The sequence below is a fragment of the Ovis aries genome, chromosome 14 (assembly GCF_016772045.2).
Source record: "Ovis aries strain OAR_USU_Benz2616 breed Rambouillet chromosome 14, ARS-UI_Ramb_v3.0, whole genome shotgun sequence".
Taxonomy (NCBI): domain Eukaryota; kingdom Metazoa; phylum Chordata; class Mammalia; order Artiodactyla; family Bovidae; genus Ovis; species Ovis aries.
The window spans coordinates 50,770,728-50,790,389 of record NC_056067.1 but is presented as its reverse complement, the minus strand read 5'-3'; the positions used below and the strand labels follow the sequence as shown (position 1 = coordinate 50,790,389).

Below are 19,662 nucleotides of genomic sequence, written 5' to 3'. Positions count from 1 at the left end.
AGCACCACAAATGGATAATCAACAAGGACCTACTCTGCAGCCCAGGGAACTATACTCATATTTTGTAATAATCTATAAGGGAGAAGAAGCTGAAAAAAGGAATATATATATGTGTGTGTGTATAAAGCGTGATCACCGTATTATAGACCTAAACTAACAACACTGTAGATCAACTATACCTCAAAAAATACAAATAACTACTAAAAAACATACTCAGAGCCAAGGAAAAAGCACAGGGAACCTGCCAGCCCCTAGCAGATCCCAGGGAGCTGGTTTGATCTCCAACAGCCAAGTTAACATTCGCTCATCTCAAGTTCAAATGGGAACTTCCCTGGCAGTCCAGTGGTTAGGACTCAGCACCTTCACTGCTATAGCCCTGGGTTCAATCCCTGGTCAGGGAAATAAGATTCCACAAGCCAAGCAGCACAGCCAATTTAAAAAAAAAAAGCGCAAATGGCTATGAGGAAGGCAGGTAACCCGAGTGAATCAGTCTGCATGGCGTGCACGCATGCTCAGTTATGACCTCATGGACTGTAGCCCACCAGGCTCCTCTGTCCATGGGATTCTCCAGGAAAGAATACTGGAGTGGGTTGCCGTGCCCTCCTCCAGGGATCTTCCCGACTCAGGGATGGAACCCACATTTCTTGCGTGCCTTAGGTTCTTTACCACTAGTGCCACGTGGGATGCCCCTTGAGATATATCACTTGTAATCCAAGTCATACACATATACGCCTGTGTGACCGCAGCTGCATGTGCGTCACTACACTTAGCTCCACAAAGCAGTCCTTCTTACAAATATGGCAAAATATCCTGATATTTTCTGTCCTGCTCTGTTTCATTTTTCTACATGATCGTTAGCGACCCACTAAACTGACTTCACGAGCCACAAGGATCTGCCCCACCAGGATTTAGCTCCAGCCCAACGCTGTCATGAGAGTAGCAGGCCTGAGATGCCAGATGGTCAAATGTTAAGAGAATTTGGAAACCCAGGTTGTTTTGTAAAATCTCCTGATTATAAAGGTTAGCAACAATTCAAATGCTAATACCATCTTTTTTTTTAATGCTTTGCAAGCTAAACAAACACCTAACAGTTTGGAATCTCTGGCCTATAGCCGTTTTGCTACGCTGATGCTTATTTCTGAGGGGTTTGAGCAGACTTTACTGACTCTTATTGTGCCAAATGAGACAAAAGCAGAGAGAATATTCCAAGTGTTACTAAGATGAGGTATAGGAAGATGATGGTAACAAAAGGGAAATTCATCTGTGCAGTTATTGTCTAAATGGTTGTACAGTGTCACCTTGGACTTAGGAATAAAAGGAGTTATGACTTAGGAACCAGCCAGAAGAACCTTGGCCAATAATATCCACAATGGTTACCATATGGACTGAACACCTGCTGAGTACCAGCTCCTGCACTGAGTGTGTTCTCTGGATTTTATCACTTTATTTCCTCACAGCGACCTGACATGGGTGGTATTCTCAGACTCACTTTACATATGTGGAAACTAGGGCTTGGACTTCCCTGGTGGTCTAATGGTCAGGAATCCACCTGCCAATGCAGTGGACTAGGGTTCGATCCCTGGTCCAGGAAGATCCCACATGCCCTGGGGCAACTAAGCCTGAGCTCTGCAACTACTGACCCGCACTCTAGAGCCCGTGCTCTGTAACAAGAAAAGCCGCCACAATGAGAAGCCTGTGCACTGCAACTAGAGTAGCCCCGGCTCGCTGCAGCTAGAGAAAGCCCACGTGTGTGCAGCAGTGAAGACCCAGCACAGCCAAAAGTTAATGAATGAATGAATTTTTCTAAAAAAGAAAGAAACTGAGGTTCACAGAGGTCATCCTGCTGCCTCTCATCCAACACAGAATTCCTGAGCTCTGAGGTAGACGCATAGTATTCTGCAGCTCCTCCCGTCAAGAGGTAGAGTGGATTTCCTCACTTCTTGGGTCTGAGCGGGCCTCAAGACTTGCTTTGGCCAACAGAGTGTGGTGGAAGTAGTGCTGTGTGACTTTCAGCGCCTGGGTCCTCAGACAGACCTCTTGGGACCTCAGTGTGAGGAAGCCTGGGCCAGCCTGCTGAAGGATGAGTAGGGATGAATGGACCGAGGTATGCCGGCCAACAGCCCAGCCTAGATACCAGCTGCACGCAACCGCAGTGAGAGCAGCGGAACTGCTCAGGGAATTCCCTGGTGGTCCAGTGGTTAGGGCTCTGCACTCTCCCTGCCAAGGGTCTGGGTTCGATCCCTGGTTGGGGAACACAGATGCCACAAGTGTTGAGATGCAGTCAAAAATAATTAAGTAAATCAATACATCACTTTTAGGGACTCCTCTGGGGTCAAGTGCTTAGGATTCTGTGTTTTCACCATCAAGGGTGTTGGCTCAATTCCTGGTCGGGGAACTAATATCCCACAAGCTGCATGCTGCAGCCACATTAGAAAAACAAAACTGTTCAGTTGACCCGTAGCATTGTGAGAAATAATAATCATTATTGTTGGAAGCCTCCAGGTTTGGGGGCAGTTTGTTATACAGTGGTAGATACTATAGTGTTAGTCACTCACTCACGTCTGACTCTTCTTGACCCCAAGGACTGTAGCCCACCAGGCTCCTCTGTCTGTGGGATTCTCCAGGCAAGAATACTGGAGTGGGTAGCCATTTCCTTCTCCAGGGGATCTTCCCTACCCAGGGATCGAACCTGGGTCTTCTGCATCGCAGGCAGACTCTTTACCATCTGAACCACCAGGGAAGCCTAGGTACTAGAAGGTACCTATAAGATACTACAGACTGGATTCCTGGACCCCAGCAAAGCCCCTGAGCTGAGGGGAGATGGGGTGGAGGGAAGTCAGTACTTTTCTCTCTCTCCAAAGCCACATTTTTAAATCCAAACTTGTAGAACTGAGAGTAGGGATGAGATAATGCTAATAATAGCTGCGGCAGCTAGCATTTCTTGTGGGCTTGCTGTATGACAGCTATTCTGTCAGCGTAGGAGGTCGGTATTATTACCTCTATTTGAGAGATGAGGACACAGGTCCCTAGAAGTGAAGTAGTAAGTGGTTGAGATGGACAAGTCAGGCTGAGTCCACAGCTCTGCTCTTAAGCTCTGCGCCAGACTAAACTCAAGTGGACAGAATCAGAGAGGAGACCTGTGAGTAGCCAGATACAGAGACAGGGGTGAGGGAAGGGAAGGCCAGGTATTGAAGCCAGAGAATCAGAAATTAGGAATTCTCTAGACAAGCAAGTGTTAGAGCTGGAAGGCTCTGGTACAGACCTCTTGACATACAGAGGAGGAAACTGAAGTTCAGAGAAGTCAAGTGCCTTGCCCAAGGTCACATAGCTGAAGCAGGGCAGTGGCAAGGGGAGATGGGGCAGAGGCTGGATTTGAAACCCATTGCTGTACTCGCCAAAGCCCTCATTCCTTCCATCAGGTCGCTCTCCCAATTCAAGACTGGGGCATCTGGGCTGTAGATTTGGGTTCAAAGCCTCAGGATCAGGGTGGGAACTGACAGAGCCAAAAATAAGGGCTGAGGCCTGGGAACAGAACTCAGGGTCAGAAAACAGTGATCCAGCGTTCAAGCTGCAGTCCCAGACCATCAGAGCTGGGGGCCTGAAGGAGCCTCTAATCCAAGGCTTTCAGACTCCTTCAAAAAAGAACCTGCAGAAAACCCAGCATTGCAGACAGTGGGCTGTTGCTAAGTCCGATTCTAAGAATTCATCCGAGTGGCTAGGCACATGCACACAAAAATGCAGGTCCAGGGGAGTCGTGGCAGCGTTTCTTGCAGCGGGAACAAAGACCGAGACAGCCTAATTTGGAACAGGTTAAAAAGATTATTGATGTCATCAAAGAATCCCAGGCAACTACTGAAATAACAAGTTCTATAAGATACATTAAGAGGAAAAAAACAAGCTACAGAACAACGTGTACAATATGCCATTCTCTGTGAAGGCAAGAGTGGGGATGTGCTTGTATATGCTCAGATATTTCTGGGAGGATGGGGGGAAAATGGGGACTGGAGAGGGAAAGAGACAGATTTTTTTTCACTCCTTACCCACCCTGCAAGCCTTGAATTCAATTTAATGGAGAATTAAATTGAATGCTATTTAATTCTATTTAATTCACTTCTGTCCCACCCCCCGTTTAACATTTTTAATTTTAAAATATTTAGAACATCTTATAGATGATATGTAAATGTATATGGAAATGCAAAAGATCAAAAGAACCAAAGCAATCCTAAAGTAGAATATGAGGACTGAAGGATTTACCATAGCTTTAATACAACTTAAAGCTGTGGTGTTTTAAGGCAATGTGGTAGTAGAGCAAAGACAGACAAACAGACAATAGAATGAAGAATTTGTACATCCACAGGTAAATGTATACTTGATTTAGGTGGCGCTAGTGGTAACCTGCCTGCCAGTGCAGGAGACATAAGAGTTGTGGGTTCAATCCCCGGGTCGGGAAGATGCCCTGGAGGAGGGCATGGCAACCCACTCCCTTATTCTTGCCTGGAGAATCTCACGGACAGAGGAGCCTGGCGGGTTACAGTCCATAGGGTCACACAGAGTCAGATGCAACTGAAGCAACTTAGCATGCAAGCATGCATGATTTATGACAAGGGTAAGACTGTAGCAAAAAGAGAAAGAATGAACATTTTGATAAATGATGCCTTTCTATAAAACATCCAGATGGAAAAAAAGTATTCTGATCACTCCTCTTCACATGATACATAAAGATCAATTCTAGGTGGACTGTAGATCTAAATGTAAAAGACAAAATTATCACAAAGAAACATACGGGAAAAGAGCTTTATGATCTCGGGGTAGGCAGAGAAGTCTTTTTTTTTGCCCATGCCTTACCACATGTTGGATCTTAGTTCCCCAACCAGGGATCAAACCCACACCCTCTACAGTGGAAATGCAGGGTCTTAATCACTGGACCACCAGGGAAGTCCCAAGAATTCTTAAACTCTAAAAGCATTAAGCAGAAAGGGGGGAAAAATGGATAAAATGGACTTTAGGAAAATTAAAAAATCTTTTCCTCAAAAGATACCACTGAGGAGAATTCCCTGGTGGTTGAGTGGTTAGGACTCCACGCTTTCACTGCCAAGGGCCCGGGTTTGATCTCTGGTCAGGGAACTAAGATTCCAAAAGCCACACAAGTGCGGCTGAAAAAAAGAAAAAACAAACCTCCGAGAGTGAAAAGGAAAGTCACAAAGTGGGAGAAGTGCATCTTCCGACAAAGAACTTATATCCAGAATACACAAATACATTACAAGTCAATAAAAAGGTCAGGTATCTCAAATTTCTGAATATACAGAAAGCTTTGAGCAGGGACCTCCCAAAAGGAGATTCCAAATAGGCAATAAATGAAAAGTGGTCAACTTCCCTGACCATTAAGGAAATGTACATGAAAATCACAATAGGGTCCACGGCTTTCTGCACTCAGCACCGGCAGAAGTGAGTAGCGACTGGAATCCTCCTTCATACACCATGGGTGGGAATGGAGATGGGTACCATGGCTTAGGAAGATGCTTTGTTAGTATCTGCAGAAGCTACAAACCCCAACAACTCTTCTCCTGCCTATACACTCGACAGGAATCCCCATCCGTTCACCAAAAGGCATGAGGCAGAGTATCCACAGCAGCAAAAGAACTAGGAACAGCTCCAAAACCCATCAATTCGGGGAGTAACTAAACCGAGGTTTGTTCACGTAACACAACATGTAACAACACTAAAGGCTTCCCTGGTGGTTCAGCGGTAAAGAATCTGCCTGCCAAGCAGGAGACATTGTTCCCCGGTCCAGGAAGATCCCCTGGAGAAGAAAATGGCAACCCACTCCAGTATTCTGGCCTGGAGAATCCCATGGACAGAGGAGCCTGGCGGGCTACAGTCCATGGGGTCGCAATGAGTCGGACATGACTTTGCGACTGAACCACAACGAGACTAAGCCATCTGCAGCAAAGTTGGTGAATCTCACAAACGTATGCACAAGAGAGAATATAGAATATGATGCCATTTATGTGAAGTTCAAAGCAGGCACATCTACTCTGTGATGATAAAAGTTGAGGCCGTGGCAGCAGTTAGAGACCTGACGGGGCATGTGGAAGGCTGGCCCCACAACGTGCTCAGTTATTGAAAATTCACTGATCAGTACACCCATGATTTGTGACAGTTTCTGTACGCATGTTACACTGCTAGGGGAAAAAAATCCCTTGAAACTAAAACCAAAAATGTTAAAGTAGGATGGGTTCTGGAAAATTCTTCACAAGCTGCTTGCCTCGACCCTTTCCTGAAGCCAGGACCCAACTCCATACCCATGACTTCCTGGAGCTCAGTTTAAAGAACCTTGATGTAGTCCACCACCCTTCACTCTGTCATGAATATTTTAATTCCCTCATTTTACAGGAGGAAGCTGAGAACAGAGAGAAGAGACCCACCCTGGTCACCAAGTGTAGAGACAGCTGGGCCAGGTCTAGAACAGAAGTGAAGGCTTGGAAAGAAGCAGAAATCGACGTGTTGTGGTTCAAGGTGGAGACACGTGGGCCCTGCCATCTTCCAGTTGGGCCACTCATGTCCCCTAACCCTCCTGTGCCTTATTTTTGTCTGAAAACTGGGAGTCACGATGGTACCAGCCTCAGGACTGCCATGAACACGGAGTAACACCAGCAAAGGACTCAGTTCACAGCTCAAGACTCTGGGCATGATGATTGCTACTCTTTTTTGGGGGGGAGCCATGCCAGGTGGCTTGTTTGAGCTGGGATCTTAGTTCCCTCACTAGGGACTGAACCCATGCCTCTTGCAATGGAAGTTTGGAGTCATAACCACTGAACCGCCAGGGAAGTCTCAGTTGCTATTCTTATTGAGGATACCAGGTCAGGAGAAAAAAGGGATTCCCACGTGCTCAGCACGTTTTGCCAGCAGGACACTCTGCCAGGGGGTCCTCTGATCTCACGCAATCCTCCCACAGCCTTTCAAGGTGGGACTATTAGACCCATTTACAGATGAAGGTATGGAACCAAGAGAGTCAGACACTGAGGTCCAGGTGAAGTCAGGAATGCAAGTGAGGCCTGTCTGACCCCAGAAAACCAAAGAGCAAGATAAGATGTCATGCCTTAATGAAAAGGAATGCCAGGAAAGGAGGAAACTCTCTGGGATGGCCCAGCACGGCATCATCCCCTGGGACCTGTCCCACACCCCCAGCTTCCCTGTGGGACCTCCTTCAGTCTTGGCACCAGCCTGATCTCTCAGCTTCAGACATGTGGGCACCACCCTGGGGATAACCCCAGCCTCCACCCCCATCGAGGACCTCCTCCTGCTCCTTCCCTCAGCCCAGCCCATCAGTACCCCACATCAGGTCCCTCCATCTCCACAGCCCCAGCCCAGCTCAAGCCTCATCCTCCCATCTGACCTGGAGCATCTCTCTCCTGCAGTCTCCCTCAGGCCCAGCTTTTCCAAACATCCAGATCTGGCCCCGTCCCTTTCGATTTAACAATCTCCAAGGTCCATGCCAGCCACTTCAGGCACATTGGACTCTATAGCCTGCCAGGCTCCGCTGTCCATGGGATTCTCCAAGCAAGAATCCTGGAGTGGGTTACTGTGCCCTCAAGGGGATCTTCCCAACCCAGGGATCAAACCTGCATCTCCTGCATTACAGGCGGATTCTTGACCGCTGAGCCACCACGGCAACCCCTCCAAGGTACAGAATGAGCATGACTAAGCTCTTCAGAGGCCCCTCCCCACCTGTCAGCGTTCACCACTCCTCCATGTTCACTGGGTGCCGGGCACCATCCCAAGCCCTGGGGACCAGAGCGGGAAATAAGACAGGTCCTGACAACTTCGTGCCCCTCCTGCCGGCACCCAGGCTGACTCACATCTGTGTTGCCAAGTGCCCGGCACAGGCCCCGCCCAGAAACATGAGTCTGAGAAAGTTCGTGAATGAAGGGGCACACTGAGGCTACTGCCTCCACATCCAACCTGGCAAACACTTCCTGAGGCCCCTCCTCCTGGGAGTTCCTGCTGCCTGGGAGGCCAGGCCCCCGCCTCTGTGCACCCAACTCCTACACAGCTTCTAAAGCCCCATCTAATGCCACCTCCTCTGTGAAGCCTTCCTTCCTCAGGCTTTTGAAAGTTCAGGCAGCCCCTCCTTTCTGTGGGGCCCCCTTAGCACCCTGGTTGGGAATGATTGTGTCCAGGTCCGCCTCCTTCATCAGACTGGGATCCCCTCCCCGGGGCCACTCGAGGACAGAGAGACCACGAGACCACCTGTGACTCATCCCAGTGCCTCCGGGATTTGTATCACATCTGGTGCAGCTTCAGTAAATATTTGTAGAATGAATGAGCGAATGAATGACTCCATCACAAGAAAAATGAAGGTTAGGGAGAGGGCAACACGGGCTCAGGGGCCCTGGGGAAAAGGGGAGACAAGTGTGGGAAGAGGCCAGAAGCCCCCCAGGTCATGGCTGTGCTCTCCTGACATCCCCGCCCTGACGTCTGCCCTTGCTCCCCACCCAGAACCCCAGGCAGCCTCTGGAGTGCACTCTGCTTCCACGTTTGCACTTTCCTTCTCCCAGTCAGCCTGGCCTGGCCCTCAGGGCCCCTCGGTGAGGCTGTTAGGAAGCGTCTGGTTTCCCGTCTGCAGGCCATCTGTCCCTCCCCAGCAGGCTCGCTGGCCCTTCTCCAGAGGGACGCAAGGCCCACACTAGGTCAGGAGTTCCCCAGGGACCAAGGGAATGGCTCAGCATGTGACGCACTGCTTTAGGGGCCTCTGCCATCCTGTGGAACCCGTGTAATCCTCCCAAACTCAGCGTCCATAGCTATCGGCCGGCCCAGCTCACAGTGATTGGGGGGCTCTCCCCAGACAACAGATACCACCCGGCCAGGGACCCGGCTGCTCCAAAGCCCAGCGGCTCGGGGCACCCTCTTGCTCCCCAGGTCCTGAGCATCTCCCCTCCCTGACCTCCTGGCACAAGGCAGAGGGTTCAGGGGACAGGGCAGGGATTCCAAGTATGTCCCTCAGCTCCAGCCAGGACCCAGCCTGTAAACTGTTTCCTGACTGTCAAAAGGAGAAAGACAGGACAGACCTCACCGAGCAGCTGAGAGGTTTAAAGAGTGACACCTTCCAGGGCCTAGCACGGTGCCTGATGTGAAAGCAGGTTCAGAAACCCTCACTGACACACAAAGGCTCCCTGGTCTCTGACCTGGCAAAACGTAGGACTAGCACCCCAGGGGCTACAGGACCATGATCGTGCCAGGGCTCAGGAAGGGGAGGACTGGACCTTCAGAGCACAGTGCTTAAGACCCAGGCTGCGGAGATTCAGAGACGTGCCATCCGTCTTGGCCATGCCTTACACTTGCTGTGTGACCTGGCCAAGTTGCTTCACCTCTCTGAGCCTCTTCAGGATGAATATCAAGTAAGCTGGTGTGTGTCAATATGCTCAGAAGGCAAATGTGGCAAAATGACCTCTCCCGCGATGGTGATTCACGGGGACCCACCCTGGGCCGGGCACCATGCGAGGCCCTGCCTCTGGTGCCAGTGGAATGCTCGTGCTGACAGCGGTTCCCGTCTCTGCCAGGCATTGGCAGGCTGGCAGCTCCTGGGGCTGGACCTGGCTCTAAGGTCAGAGTCTGTGCCTGCTGAGGCTCCAGTAGCAATTAGGCGGGTGACATCTTGTCCACAATCAGAGGTTGTCAGGTACCCGGGTGACACTTCCCCTGTTCTGGGTGCTGGGCCAGCCCTGGCAATGCATCCCGCCTCCTCACTAGGACCGGGTGGGGGTACCGCTCAGCAGAGGCCGCTGTATCCACGGCCCACCCCGACGAGGGCCACTCACCAGGATGGTCGTAACCACCAGCGTCTTGTTGGCCAGTGTCTGCGACAGGTTGATGTCCAGGGTGGTGGCGTTCATGGCCAGTGTCCGGTTAGAGTACCACACCCCGATCTGAGGCAGAGAGGGCGCTGTCAGCACGGGCACCCCCCTCCTGAGGATGCCTCAGCCCTCAGGCCCTGCCCTACCCTCGCCCCCCACCCCATCAAGGCCCCCCAGCATTGCCCTGGGGAAGCTCACCTCCCGGTGGCCCTGCCGAGACTTCTCTAAGATGCGCAGCGTGTAGTTGGTCCTCTGCCCTTTGCTGTTGAACTCGACCCGCCCGGTCAGCCCGTCATACTCTACCTAGCAGGGCGGGAGGAGGGCAGAGGGAGGGGTGGCAGGGGCCCAGAGGGAGGAGACGACAGAGAGAGAGGGAGAGGGACCAGGAAGGACCACAGGTGAACGGAGAGGAGGCGGGACAGAGAGAGAGGGCGAGATCCAGGAGGAGAACAGCATAGACGGAGGAAGGCGGGGCCAGAGGGAGCAAGGAGGCGGGGAAACGGGTTGGAGGCGCAGGGAGCGGGGTGCGGGGGAGGGGGGGGGACACAGTGAGTGCCCCCGTGCCCGAGGCAGGCTGCCGCCCCCGCGGCCCACCCCGCTCCGGGCTCACCATGCGCAGGTAGTTCATGAGGCTGGTCCCGTGGGGCCAAATGTTGGCCGACGTACAGGCCAGCGGCTTCACGCCGATCTCCTGGCTGCGGTTCAGCTCCCGGACGGCGCTCACCACCACATGCACGGCGTCAAACATCAGGGCAGCCGATAGCTGGGGAACGGAGGGATGGGAAAGACGGAGTTCAGCCAAGGGAGGCGTGAAGCTCCATGGTGTTTATCCCCAAGCCCTCAGACATTGCTCTCTCCAGGAATGTAAAATCATGAAGTCAGGAGCGAGGAGGGGTTTCTCAGGGGTCGGAGATAGCAGGGGGAAGGTCAAGCAGACTGCCCAAGCCGTTGTCAGGGTGGCTTGTCCTGTGTGGCATGTGTCTTGGGAAGGGCACATCCAAGAGGGTTTGCCTGGACGGCCAGTTGTCACCCCCACAGCGGGGAGGTTCGTGGGCATAGGAATCCATGCGTTTGTGTGGCTGACACGGGGTCATGGAGGAGGGGAAGGGAGACAGCCACAGCCCCTGTCTGAGTGTGTCCAGGGACACACTTATGTGGGCGGGGCTGGACAAACGTGCATATCTGTGTATAGGTGGGGGGAGGGGCATCACGTGCAGGAAAACAGGAGGGCATAACCGTCATGAGCCTGGGGCCGGGTGGCAGGCAACTCCGAGCTAGAGGCCTGGCTCTGCTATTAACATTTCCTGCAGAGAGCTGAGTCCACACCCCTCCCCAAATCTCCACTTCCTCCCTGGTAAAAGTAAAGGTAACGAGTGCTTATGTGGGGTTCCAGGGAGAGAACGCATGCAAAGAGCTCAAAACAGCGCCTGGCACTCAGTGAGGGCTCGACATGCAGAGGCCGCTGGGCTGTGTCCGTGAGCTTAGGGGATGTGTCTGGGAGAATCTGGGAGAACGTGTCTCAGCGGGCTGGGTGTGACGGTCTGAGTAGCCGTGTGGTGTCGGTAGGTGCAGGGTGCAAACAGATGCGCAACCGTCCGTGTATGTGTGTGAGGGCCCTGCATGCACACGTCTGAACGCGTGGCTTGGGGTCTGTGTGAGTTTCTGTGCACAGAGGTGTGTCTTCTCGGCACCCTGGTGTCTGACTAGATGTCTGCGAACAAATACACGTTAAGTATGCATCCTTTGTGTGTCTGCATTTATTCAGCACATTCGGACATCTACCATGAGCCTGGTTTTAGGTGTGGGGATACAATAATTAACAAAACAGACAGAAACCCCTGCCCTCATGGAACTTACAACCTAAATCCCTATAAATACATCTAAGCACAACATACAGCAAGCCACGGGGTGGTTAGATAAGCAAAGACAGGTGCTATGGAGAAAAACCCAGCAAGGAAGGAGGCTAAACAGTGGGTGTGTGTTAGTCACTCAGTCGTGTCTGACTCTCTGTGACCCCGTGGACTGTAGCCCTCCAGGCTCTTCTGTCCATGGGATTCTCCAGGCAAGAATACTGGAGTGGGTTGCCATTTCCTTTTCCAGGGGATCTTCCCGACCCAGAGATGGAACCGGGTCTCTTGCATTGCAAATAGCCAGTAGTTGGCCATTTTTAAAATAGGGGAGGGTTTGAGCAGGAACTTGGTGATGAGGGAGTGAATCGCTAGCTCCCTGGGGATGTGCATGCAGAGCAGCAGAAAGAGCAAGTGCAAAGGCCTTGGGGTGTGCGTGTGCTGGGGCACCTGGAGGTGTGGCTGGAGCAGGTGGAGAGGAAGAAATGTGTCAGACTGAACCCCAGGGCTGCACCGTGAGGCCTCCTAGATGAACTCAGAAAGCAAGAGGGGTACTGGGGGTTCTGAGCATGATCGGCCGAAGCCTGAAGGGGCCCCAGAAGTGTCTGTGTGCAGAGAGGAAGGCGCGAGCTCACCGCAGGGCCGGGGTAGGTGCTGGCTTCACAGTTCTCCCTCCAGGACATGTTGAGGCTGCGCACGAACTCAGGATAGAAGGGGTGCGAGGTGTTGAACATGGAGAAGCCCAGGATGTTGGAGGAGTCCTCCACGACCCCGTCCAAGTGCAGGATGGGGAAGTCCTGGGGCCAAGAAGAGGGCGTGAGGCTGGGGCGGGCCCGCCTGGGACAGAGGCGGGTGGGGGCTGCAGGGGATACGCACCATGGTAGTGAGGATGTACTTGTAAAATGCTGAGGTCATTCCCAGCTCTGAGGCCTGGAGAACAGAGGAGGCAGCAATGGGAAGAAGCTGAGAGACACCCCGTGGGAAACAGTAAGAGACACCCAGGGACAGAGAGAGACGGGAAAAGGGTAGAGGCGGGGTAGGTAACCTTAACTTTAACCCCCAGGTTGCCCCAAAGCCAAGTTTGGGGCTGCTAATGCGTAGGGCTCAGCCTGGTCACAGGTCAGAAAAACTACGCCTTGCCATCTTTAGAAGCACTTTGCCATGAAAGGATGCCCATTTAAATCTCAAGATTTGGGGGAATTCCCTAGAGGTCCAGTGGTCAGGACTCTGCGCTTCCACTGCAGGGGCAAATCTAAGAGCCCACCTGCCTCACAGCATGGCCAAAAAAGAAAAAAATTTAGAAAATAAAAAATAAATAAGTAACTCTCAAGAGTCACGTTGTGAGCCCCCTTTCTCACAGTCTTCAAGCAGAACAAAGTTAGAAGACATCTCAAGCCAGCAGTGCCCAGTTCTGTCCCGCTCTGATCATTAGAACAGAAAATGGCACCAGCCTGCATTTCCTGCATGGCAGGAGCTGTTAGCGCGTGGTTACAGCCCCTTCCAGGACAGGAAAGTGCGGGCCGGAGAGGAAGGTGATTACTGGTCACCCGGCTCACACAGGAGGGGCTGGGACCCCGGCCCAGGCCTGCCCTGCCTGCCTTGAGAACCCAAAATCTTTTCTCTCAGACGCCTGCCTCAAGAGCCCCATGGATTCCGTCACACTTCTTTCCTAGAAGCTACACTCAACAATGACATATGGTTTTAATTTTTTAAAAGCTGGAGAAAAATAAATAATACAGATTAGATTATAAGGAAAATTAAGAGCAGGGAACAATGAATGATTAAGGAATGTGGCTCACTGGTGGGTGGAACTTGGAGGGCCCTGGGGTGGGCGGGGAAGGTCCTGGGGCTGGCCCATCCCGGGTGGCCTTGAGCCAGCCCATCTCTGCCCCTGAACCCCTGCTTCTTCATTCACAAAATGGTATCATACTTGCCCTGCAGGGTGGGATGAGAGCCAGATATATATACATATGTTGTGCTATGCTAAGTCCCTTCAGTCATGTTCATCTCCTTGTAACCCCATGGACTGTAGCCCATCAGGCTCCTCTGTTCATGGGGTTCTCCAGGCAAGAATACTGGACTGGGTTGCCATGCCCTCCTCCAGGGGATCTTCCTGACCCAGGGATTAAACCCGCCTTTCTTACACCTCCTGCATTGCCAGGGGGGGTTCTTTACCACTAGTGCCACCTAGGAAACCTATATATATATATATTTTTTTTTTTGCTGAGCTGTGCAGCTTGTGGATTACTAATTCTCCAACCAGAGATCGAACCCATGTTCCCTACGGTGGAAGTGTGGAACCTTAACCACTGGACCACCAGCTAATTCCCAAGAGCCAAATTAAAGAAGACATGCAAACACCCCAACACAGAGCAGGACAAGCACTCAGGAAACACCACAGGGCACTGCCAGTATGCCAACATCTGCCCTGGGCCAGGGGCCATCCGGGTGCCTCCCCACCATTCCCTCATTAACCCTAGTGGCAATCCATTGAGGTAGGAAGTACTCTCAAAAAGGGGAGGCAACTGTCCAGGATCCAACCAGGGGTGCAAGCAGGAAGAGACAGAACTTCCTGGTTGGTGTTTGCACGTGGGAAGCGGGGATCCAGACCACCGCGCGACCGCTGAGGACCTCAGCTGACTTCCTCTGTCACCCCATGTTTCTGCTCCTGACCCTGCAGGGAATCAGAGACGGGGCCGGGAGGGACCCACCTTACGGAGAATGAGGTGGGAGATGGATGCGTTGGCGTCGATGATGATGGTGGACACTTTGTCGTCACGGATCTCCTTGAGCAGCGGCGTGGGGTCCCGGCTGTCATCCAGCATCCTCACAGACAGCGTCTCCTTGGAGATGAGGAAGCCACGCACCAGCTCCTCCAATCGCAGCAGGCCTGAGGGAGGGAAGAGGCCCTGGGTTAGAGCCCTCCATGCGCCCAGATGGGAGCGGCTGCTCCCTCCTCCCTGGCACGGGATAGCTAGGGAGAGGATGCAGGGCAGCAGTCCAGAGCGCAGCTGGCTCTCTTGGGGCGCTGGGCCAGGACCTCCCCTGACCTCCACATGCCCGTCTCCTGCCACCTTTCTGCCCCCAAGGGGCTGCGTTGCAGGCACGCACACTTCGCAGGTGCGGAGCCGCAATCTGCTCTTCTCGCCAAACCGCCAGTCTCTCGGGGTCAGCACACAAACTCCAGCCGGCCAGGCGCTCAGGCCAAAACGTTTGATGGCAGCCTGGCTTCCTCTCCGTCTCACATCAGCGCCCAATCCACCCAGGCTCGAGTTTCAAAGCATACCCCGTGGCGCCGAGCCACCATCACCGCCCTGGCCCAGGCCGCTGCCATCTCCTGCCTGTTACAGAGGCCGCACCCGCTCCGCACCCCCGGGAGAGCCTGTTCCCCGGGCAGCAGCCAGAACTGCTGTGAGCAGGTGTGTCCCCGTCTGTTCCAAACCCTCCGACGCCTTCTCATGTGTTCAGAGTGAAGGCCAAAGTCCTCACCGCCTCCAAGGCCCCACTCCATCTGCCCACGTGCCTCATCTCCCTGACCTCAGCTCCTCTCACTCACTCTCAGCCATGCTGGCCTCCTCATTCACACACACACACACACCCGGTGGCCTCCTTGCTTGCTGTCCCCTCTGCCTGGAATGCTCTTCTCCAGATCCCCACTCAGCTCCCTCCCTCACCACCTTCAGATCTCTACTCAAATGTCACCTCCTCAACAAGGCCCAAGCCCACCAGCCCATTTCAAATACCACTCCCTGCCCCAGCTCTCCCAGTTCCTGTCATCTTCCTCTATTTATCCACAGGACTTTATACACACACACACACACATACTTTTTTTTTGGCTCTGCTGTGCAACATGGGGTCCCAGTTCCCCAATCAGGGATTGAACCCACAGACGCTGTATTGGAAACTCGAGTCTTAGCCACTGGACCGCCAGGGAAGTTCCTGTCCACAGGACTCAACACTGCTGACTGGACTACGTCTTCTCTATGTTCACCTCCTGGCTCCTCTCATTAGCTCTGACAAGGGCGGGGACCCCTGGCCTGGCTCATGCACAGCCTGATCCATAAGACCAAGAAGAATGTCTGGACCATGACAAGTATGCAGGAAATACCTTACGAAAGAGGACTTCCTGGAGGTGACTGAGCGTGGTCCTCTCTCCAGCTGCACACCCACAGGCCCACCAGCCCCCTAGACATCCGCACTTGACTGTCTCAAGGACACCTCAAACCCACTGTGTGCCCCAGAACTGACTGTCCCTTCCTCCTCGGGCAGGCCCTGGTCACCGTCCATGACCCCTCTGGCCTTCCCTCACGATGCTCCTCAGATCCATTCTGGCCCCTCCGGCCCCTGCCACCACCTGAGGCCTAACCAAGACCATCCGTCCCCACCTCTGGGGGGTCTCCCTGCCACATCTCCTGTCCCTCTCCAAGTCTGCTCTCTAGGCAGCCAAAGGGCCCAGAGCGCCCTTCCTGCGACATACTCCCCTGCCTGGCGTGGGTCCTTTCCCCACCCTCCATCACTGGGCTTCCCTGATGTCTCTACGGGTGAAGAATCCACCTGCAATGCAGGAGACACGTCTGTGTTCCATCCCTGGGTGGGGATGATCCCCCGGAGGAGGAAATGGCAACCCACTCCAGTATTCTTGCCTGGGAAATCCCATGGACAGAGGAGCCTGGCGGGCTACAGTCCATGGGGTCACAAAAGAGTCAGACACGACAGCGATTTAGCACATCATCTTCAGGATAAAACACAGGCCCGGAGTGACAGAGCCCCACCTCCAGGTCCTGCTTCATTACTTCCGCACAGGAGGCATCTTTGAGCCTCTCTGGGCCTTGCCTCTGCTTTGCTTTCTACTCAGTACCCATGACTTTCCTCCTCTCCCACCTCAACTCATCCCCACCCTTCAGGTCCAGCACAGAGGTCACTTTCTCTGGGAGGAGGACTCTGAGGCTCTCAGACCAGAGTAGGATCACCGCCCGCTCAACTCCTGAGAGCTCGCATCACTCTGAATCACAACCGCTTGACCACCGTGCGGCTCAGTGGCCCCGGAGCTCCAGGAAGTCAGGGACGGAGCCTAGCACTGCTCACCGAGGAAACGCTGGGACCTACAGGGGCCCTGCTCTGAGCCATGCCTAGTGATTATCTGCGCATTAGATGGTCTGTTTGGGAGTGGGGAAGTGAGAAGCTCTATGGAACCAGAGATCCGGGTTCCTAAAGGGAAAGGGATGCAAGGACAAGGAGAGACTGTGTCTGACTCCCCCAGACCTTACAACCAGGGGGCACCAATGACTGTGAGAGACTAGACCTCTTGGGAAGAGGAGTTTGGGGAAACAGAAAACAAAGCCTCCCATCCTCCTCCCTCGTGGGTATTCCCTGGCAGTCCAGCGGCTAGGGCTCTGCATTCTCACCGCCAAGGGCCCAGGTTTGACCCCTGGTCGGGGAACTAAGATCTCTCGAGGCTCAAGGCGTGGCCAACAAAATCACATAAGTGAAAATGAAATCAAGAAACCATTCTCCCTCACACTCGGCCTTGGCGCAGATGAGGCTGGCCGAGGGGTAGTTGAAGGACTTGAGGATCCGGGAGACGGCCAGGCTGACGTCCTCGTTACTGGGGTACAAGCTGACGGACGCGAAGCGGAGGTACTGAAGGCGGGGCGTCTCCTCGGGACCCACCTTGATGTGGGGGATCTAAAGAGAGAAGAGCTTGTGCTTCCATCCTGCTCCCCCTCCCCGGCCCTCAGCCTTCAGGGACCCGCCCCCCACCCCAGGCTCGCCTCTCACCTCCTTCTCTCCACAGATATGGCTCACGGTGGACGCAGACGCGGGGCTGGAGGAGGGTCCCAGGACAGACACAACCCCCTTGGGCAGGATCTGACACACTGTGAGGGGCAGGAGGAGATCGCAGATTCAGGCGCTTGCTTCCTCGTCTCTGTTCCCACCCCTGGGGACCCTTTCCTGGCCCAGGAGAGAACCCCACACTCCACATAGGGCTGCCTGATCCTCCTCCCCGTGCCAGGCACCCAGAGGCCCGATCCCTGACCTGGCCCATTGCAGGGGAAAAAAACAGAGGGGCCACGAGACAGAGGGAGACACGGAGACATGGCGACAGAGGGCCAGGCCAGAGCAAGAGAGAAACAAAGAGGGGAAGAGGAGACACCAAGGACCTCCTTCTGGCTGCAAATCCAGTATCTGGTTTCTCAGCGTTTGGCTTTCTCAACCTTTTTAACCACATAAAACCTAGGGTACGGGGCTCCCCAGGCGGCTCAGTGGTAAAAGAATCCACCTGCAATGCAGGTGACACAGGAGCCACGTCTGTGTTCCATCCCCGGGTGGGGAAGATCCCCTGGAGGAGGAAATGGTAACCTGCTCTAGTGTTCTTGCCTGGAGGATCCCATGGACAGAGGACGCTGGTGGGCTGCAGCGCATGGGGGCGACAGCCACGGTTCCCTCTACGCTCTACACCCCAAACACCGTTCCTCTGTTGCGTTTACTGGCTCTCTTTCTTCCCTTTTCTTTCTCCTTATATACGTGTGCGTCTCTAGGCTGGGAGGCAGGCAGAGTCTTGTTTTCACCTGCCCCGTGCCCATCCCCATGGCAGAACTTGAACTTTCCCTTGGGGAACCACATGGTTCCCAGAACTGATTGATTCCTGACCCAGGATCAAAGAACCACGTCGTCCTGGCCACAGGGATCGGTTCAGAGATGGGGACGGGCTCAAACTAGGCCATTGAGAGCCTTCCCCAGGTCCCCTGCTAAAATTATCCCTGGCTTTGCTAAACTGGAGAGATGTAAAGTTTTGACCAGTTGCGGCCATCCTGACACCAGCTAGGGAGGGCACTCCCGAAAACAAAACCAACTGAGAGGAAAGTAGGGCCCAGAGATGAAGACACAGAGCTCCCTGGAACATCACTTGAGTATCTGTATTAAGCCATGCCAGAAACAATCCAGGGATATCATTCAAGTGCCTGGATCCAAGCAAGCCCCAAATTAATCTTTAGGTTATTTTGCTGTTGTTCAGTCACCAAGTCGTATCTGACTCTGCAACCCCATGGACTGCATCACGCCAGGCTCCCTTGTCCTCCACTATCTCCTGGAGGTTTGCTCAGATTCATGTCCATTGAGTCAGTGATGCCATCTGACCATCTCATCCTCTGCTGCCCCCTTCTCCTTTTGCCTTTAATCTTTGCCAGCATCAGGGCCTTTAGTGACATGACCCGATAAGTTGTTTTTCTTAAGTCAGCCTGAGTTGGGTTTCTGCCACCCAACAAAGAGCGTTGAAACTAAACATCTCGTTTTCCTCCAAATGTACTCCCAGCACGCCTTCCGTGTTGGTGAGGGGGGCAGGGTCACCATTCACCACATCCCTGGAAATGATCCTCAGCTTTGATCTCTCTCCTAATGGTCAAGTCACCAAGTCCTGTCTCTTTTTTGTCCTCAGGTTTTCTCACATCTTCCCCCCTCTCTTCAACTCCTCCTTCCCTGTCCTATCTCAGGGCTGTCAACTCAGGCACTCACCAGCCTCATCAGCCACCCAAATCTAGCCTCTAGGTTCTACTTTCACCAGCTCCCTGCTCCAAACCCATCAATGACTCCCCACTGCCTGCAAGTGAAGATGGCATCTTTCAGCCTCCTCACGCTGACCTGTCAACCTGCCCAGCCTCACCTCCCATCATCCAGCTATACTCTAGTCTCTCACGATCCCTACAAACAGGTCCTGAGCCCAGGTGGTCAGGCTGAGTGCAACCCCACAACATGTTCCTTGGCTCCAAACGCTCAGTCGTCCCCTCTGCCCCAGCTCCAGACTACAGGCGGATGCCTGGAACACCATCTGCCTCCACACCCTCCAATCCAGTCTCTCAATTTGTGTTCTGTGCTACTCCAGCCAAAAAAGTCCAGGAGTCACTGGACCCCATCTGGCCTCTCAAAGATCTGAAACAAACGTGAACAAAACAAAGGTTCTGATA

The 19,662-nt window shown here is 53.3% G+C and overlaps 1 protein-coding gene and 1 non-coding gene across 4 annotated transcripts in view; both read right to left on the bottom strand.

The window, feature by feature from the left end:
* Nucleotides 1-19,662, bottom strand: part of GRIK5 (glutamate ionotropic receptor kainate type subunit 5) — a 63,865-nt gene that overhangs the window by 38,561 nt on the left and 5,642 nt on the right. For all 3 annotated transcript variants that reach the window (XM_042230954.1, XM_027978357.2, XM_060398623.1), the window contains 8 exons: nucleotides 17,480-17,577; nucleotides 17,221-17,386; nucleotides 14,413-14,591; nucleotides 12,578-12,631; nucleotides 12,337-12,498; nucleotides 10,465-10,617; nucleotides 10,053-10,157; nucleotides 9,819-9,926 (listed from right to left, as the gene is read on the bottom strand). In XM_042230954.1, coding sequence (XP_042086888.1) covers nucleotides 9,819-9,926; nucleotides 10,053-10,157; nucleotides 10,465-10,617; nucleotides 12,337-12,498; nucleotides 12,578-12,631; nucleotides 14,413-14,591; nucleotides 17,221-17,386; nucleotides 17,480-17,577 — 1,025 coding nt within the window. The remainder of the gene's footprint in view (nucleotides 1-9,818; nucleotides 9,927-10,052; nucleotides 10,158-10,464; nucleotides 10,618-12,336; nucleotides 12,499-12,577; nucleotides 12,632-14,412; nucleotides 14,592-17,220; nucleotides 17,387-17,479; nucleotides 17,578-19,662) is intronic.
* TRNAR-GCG (transfer RNA arginine (anticodon GCG)) lies at nucleotides 2,669-2,740 on the bottom strand. Its single transcript has one exon. It is a non-coding gene; the product is annotated as a tRNA-Arg (tRNA).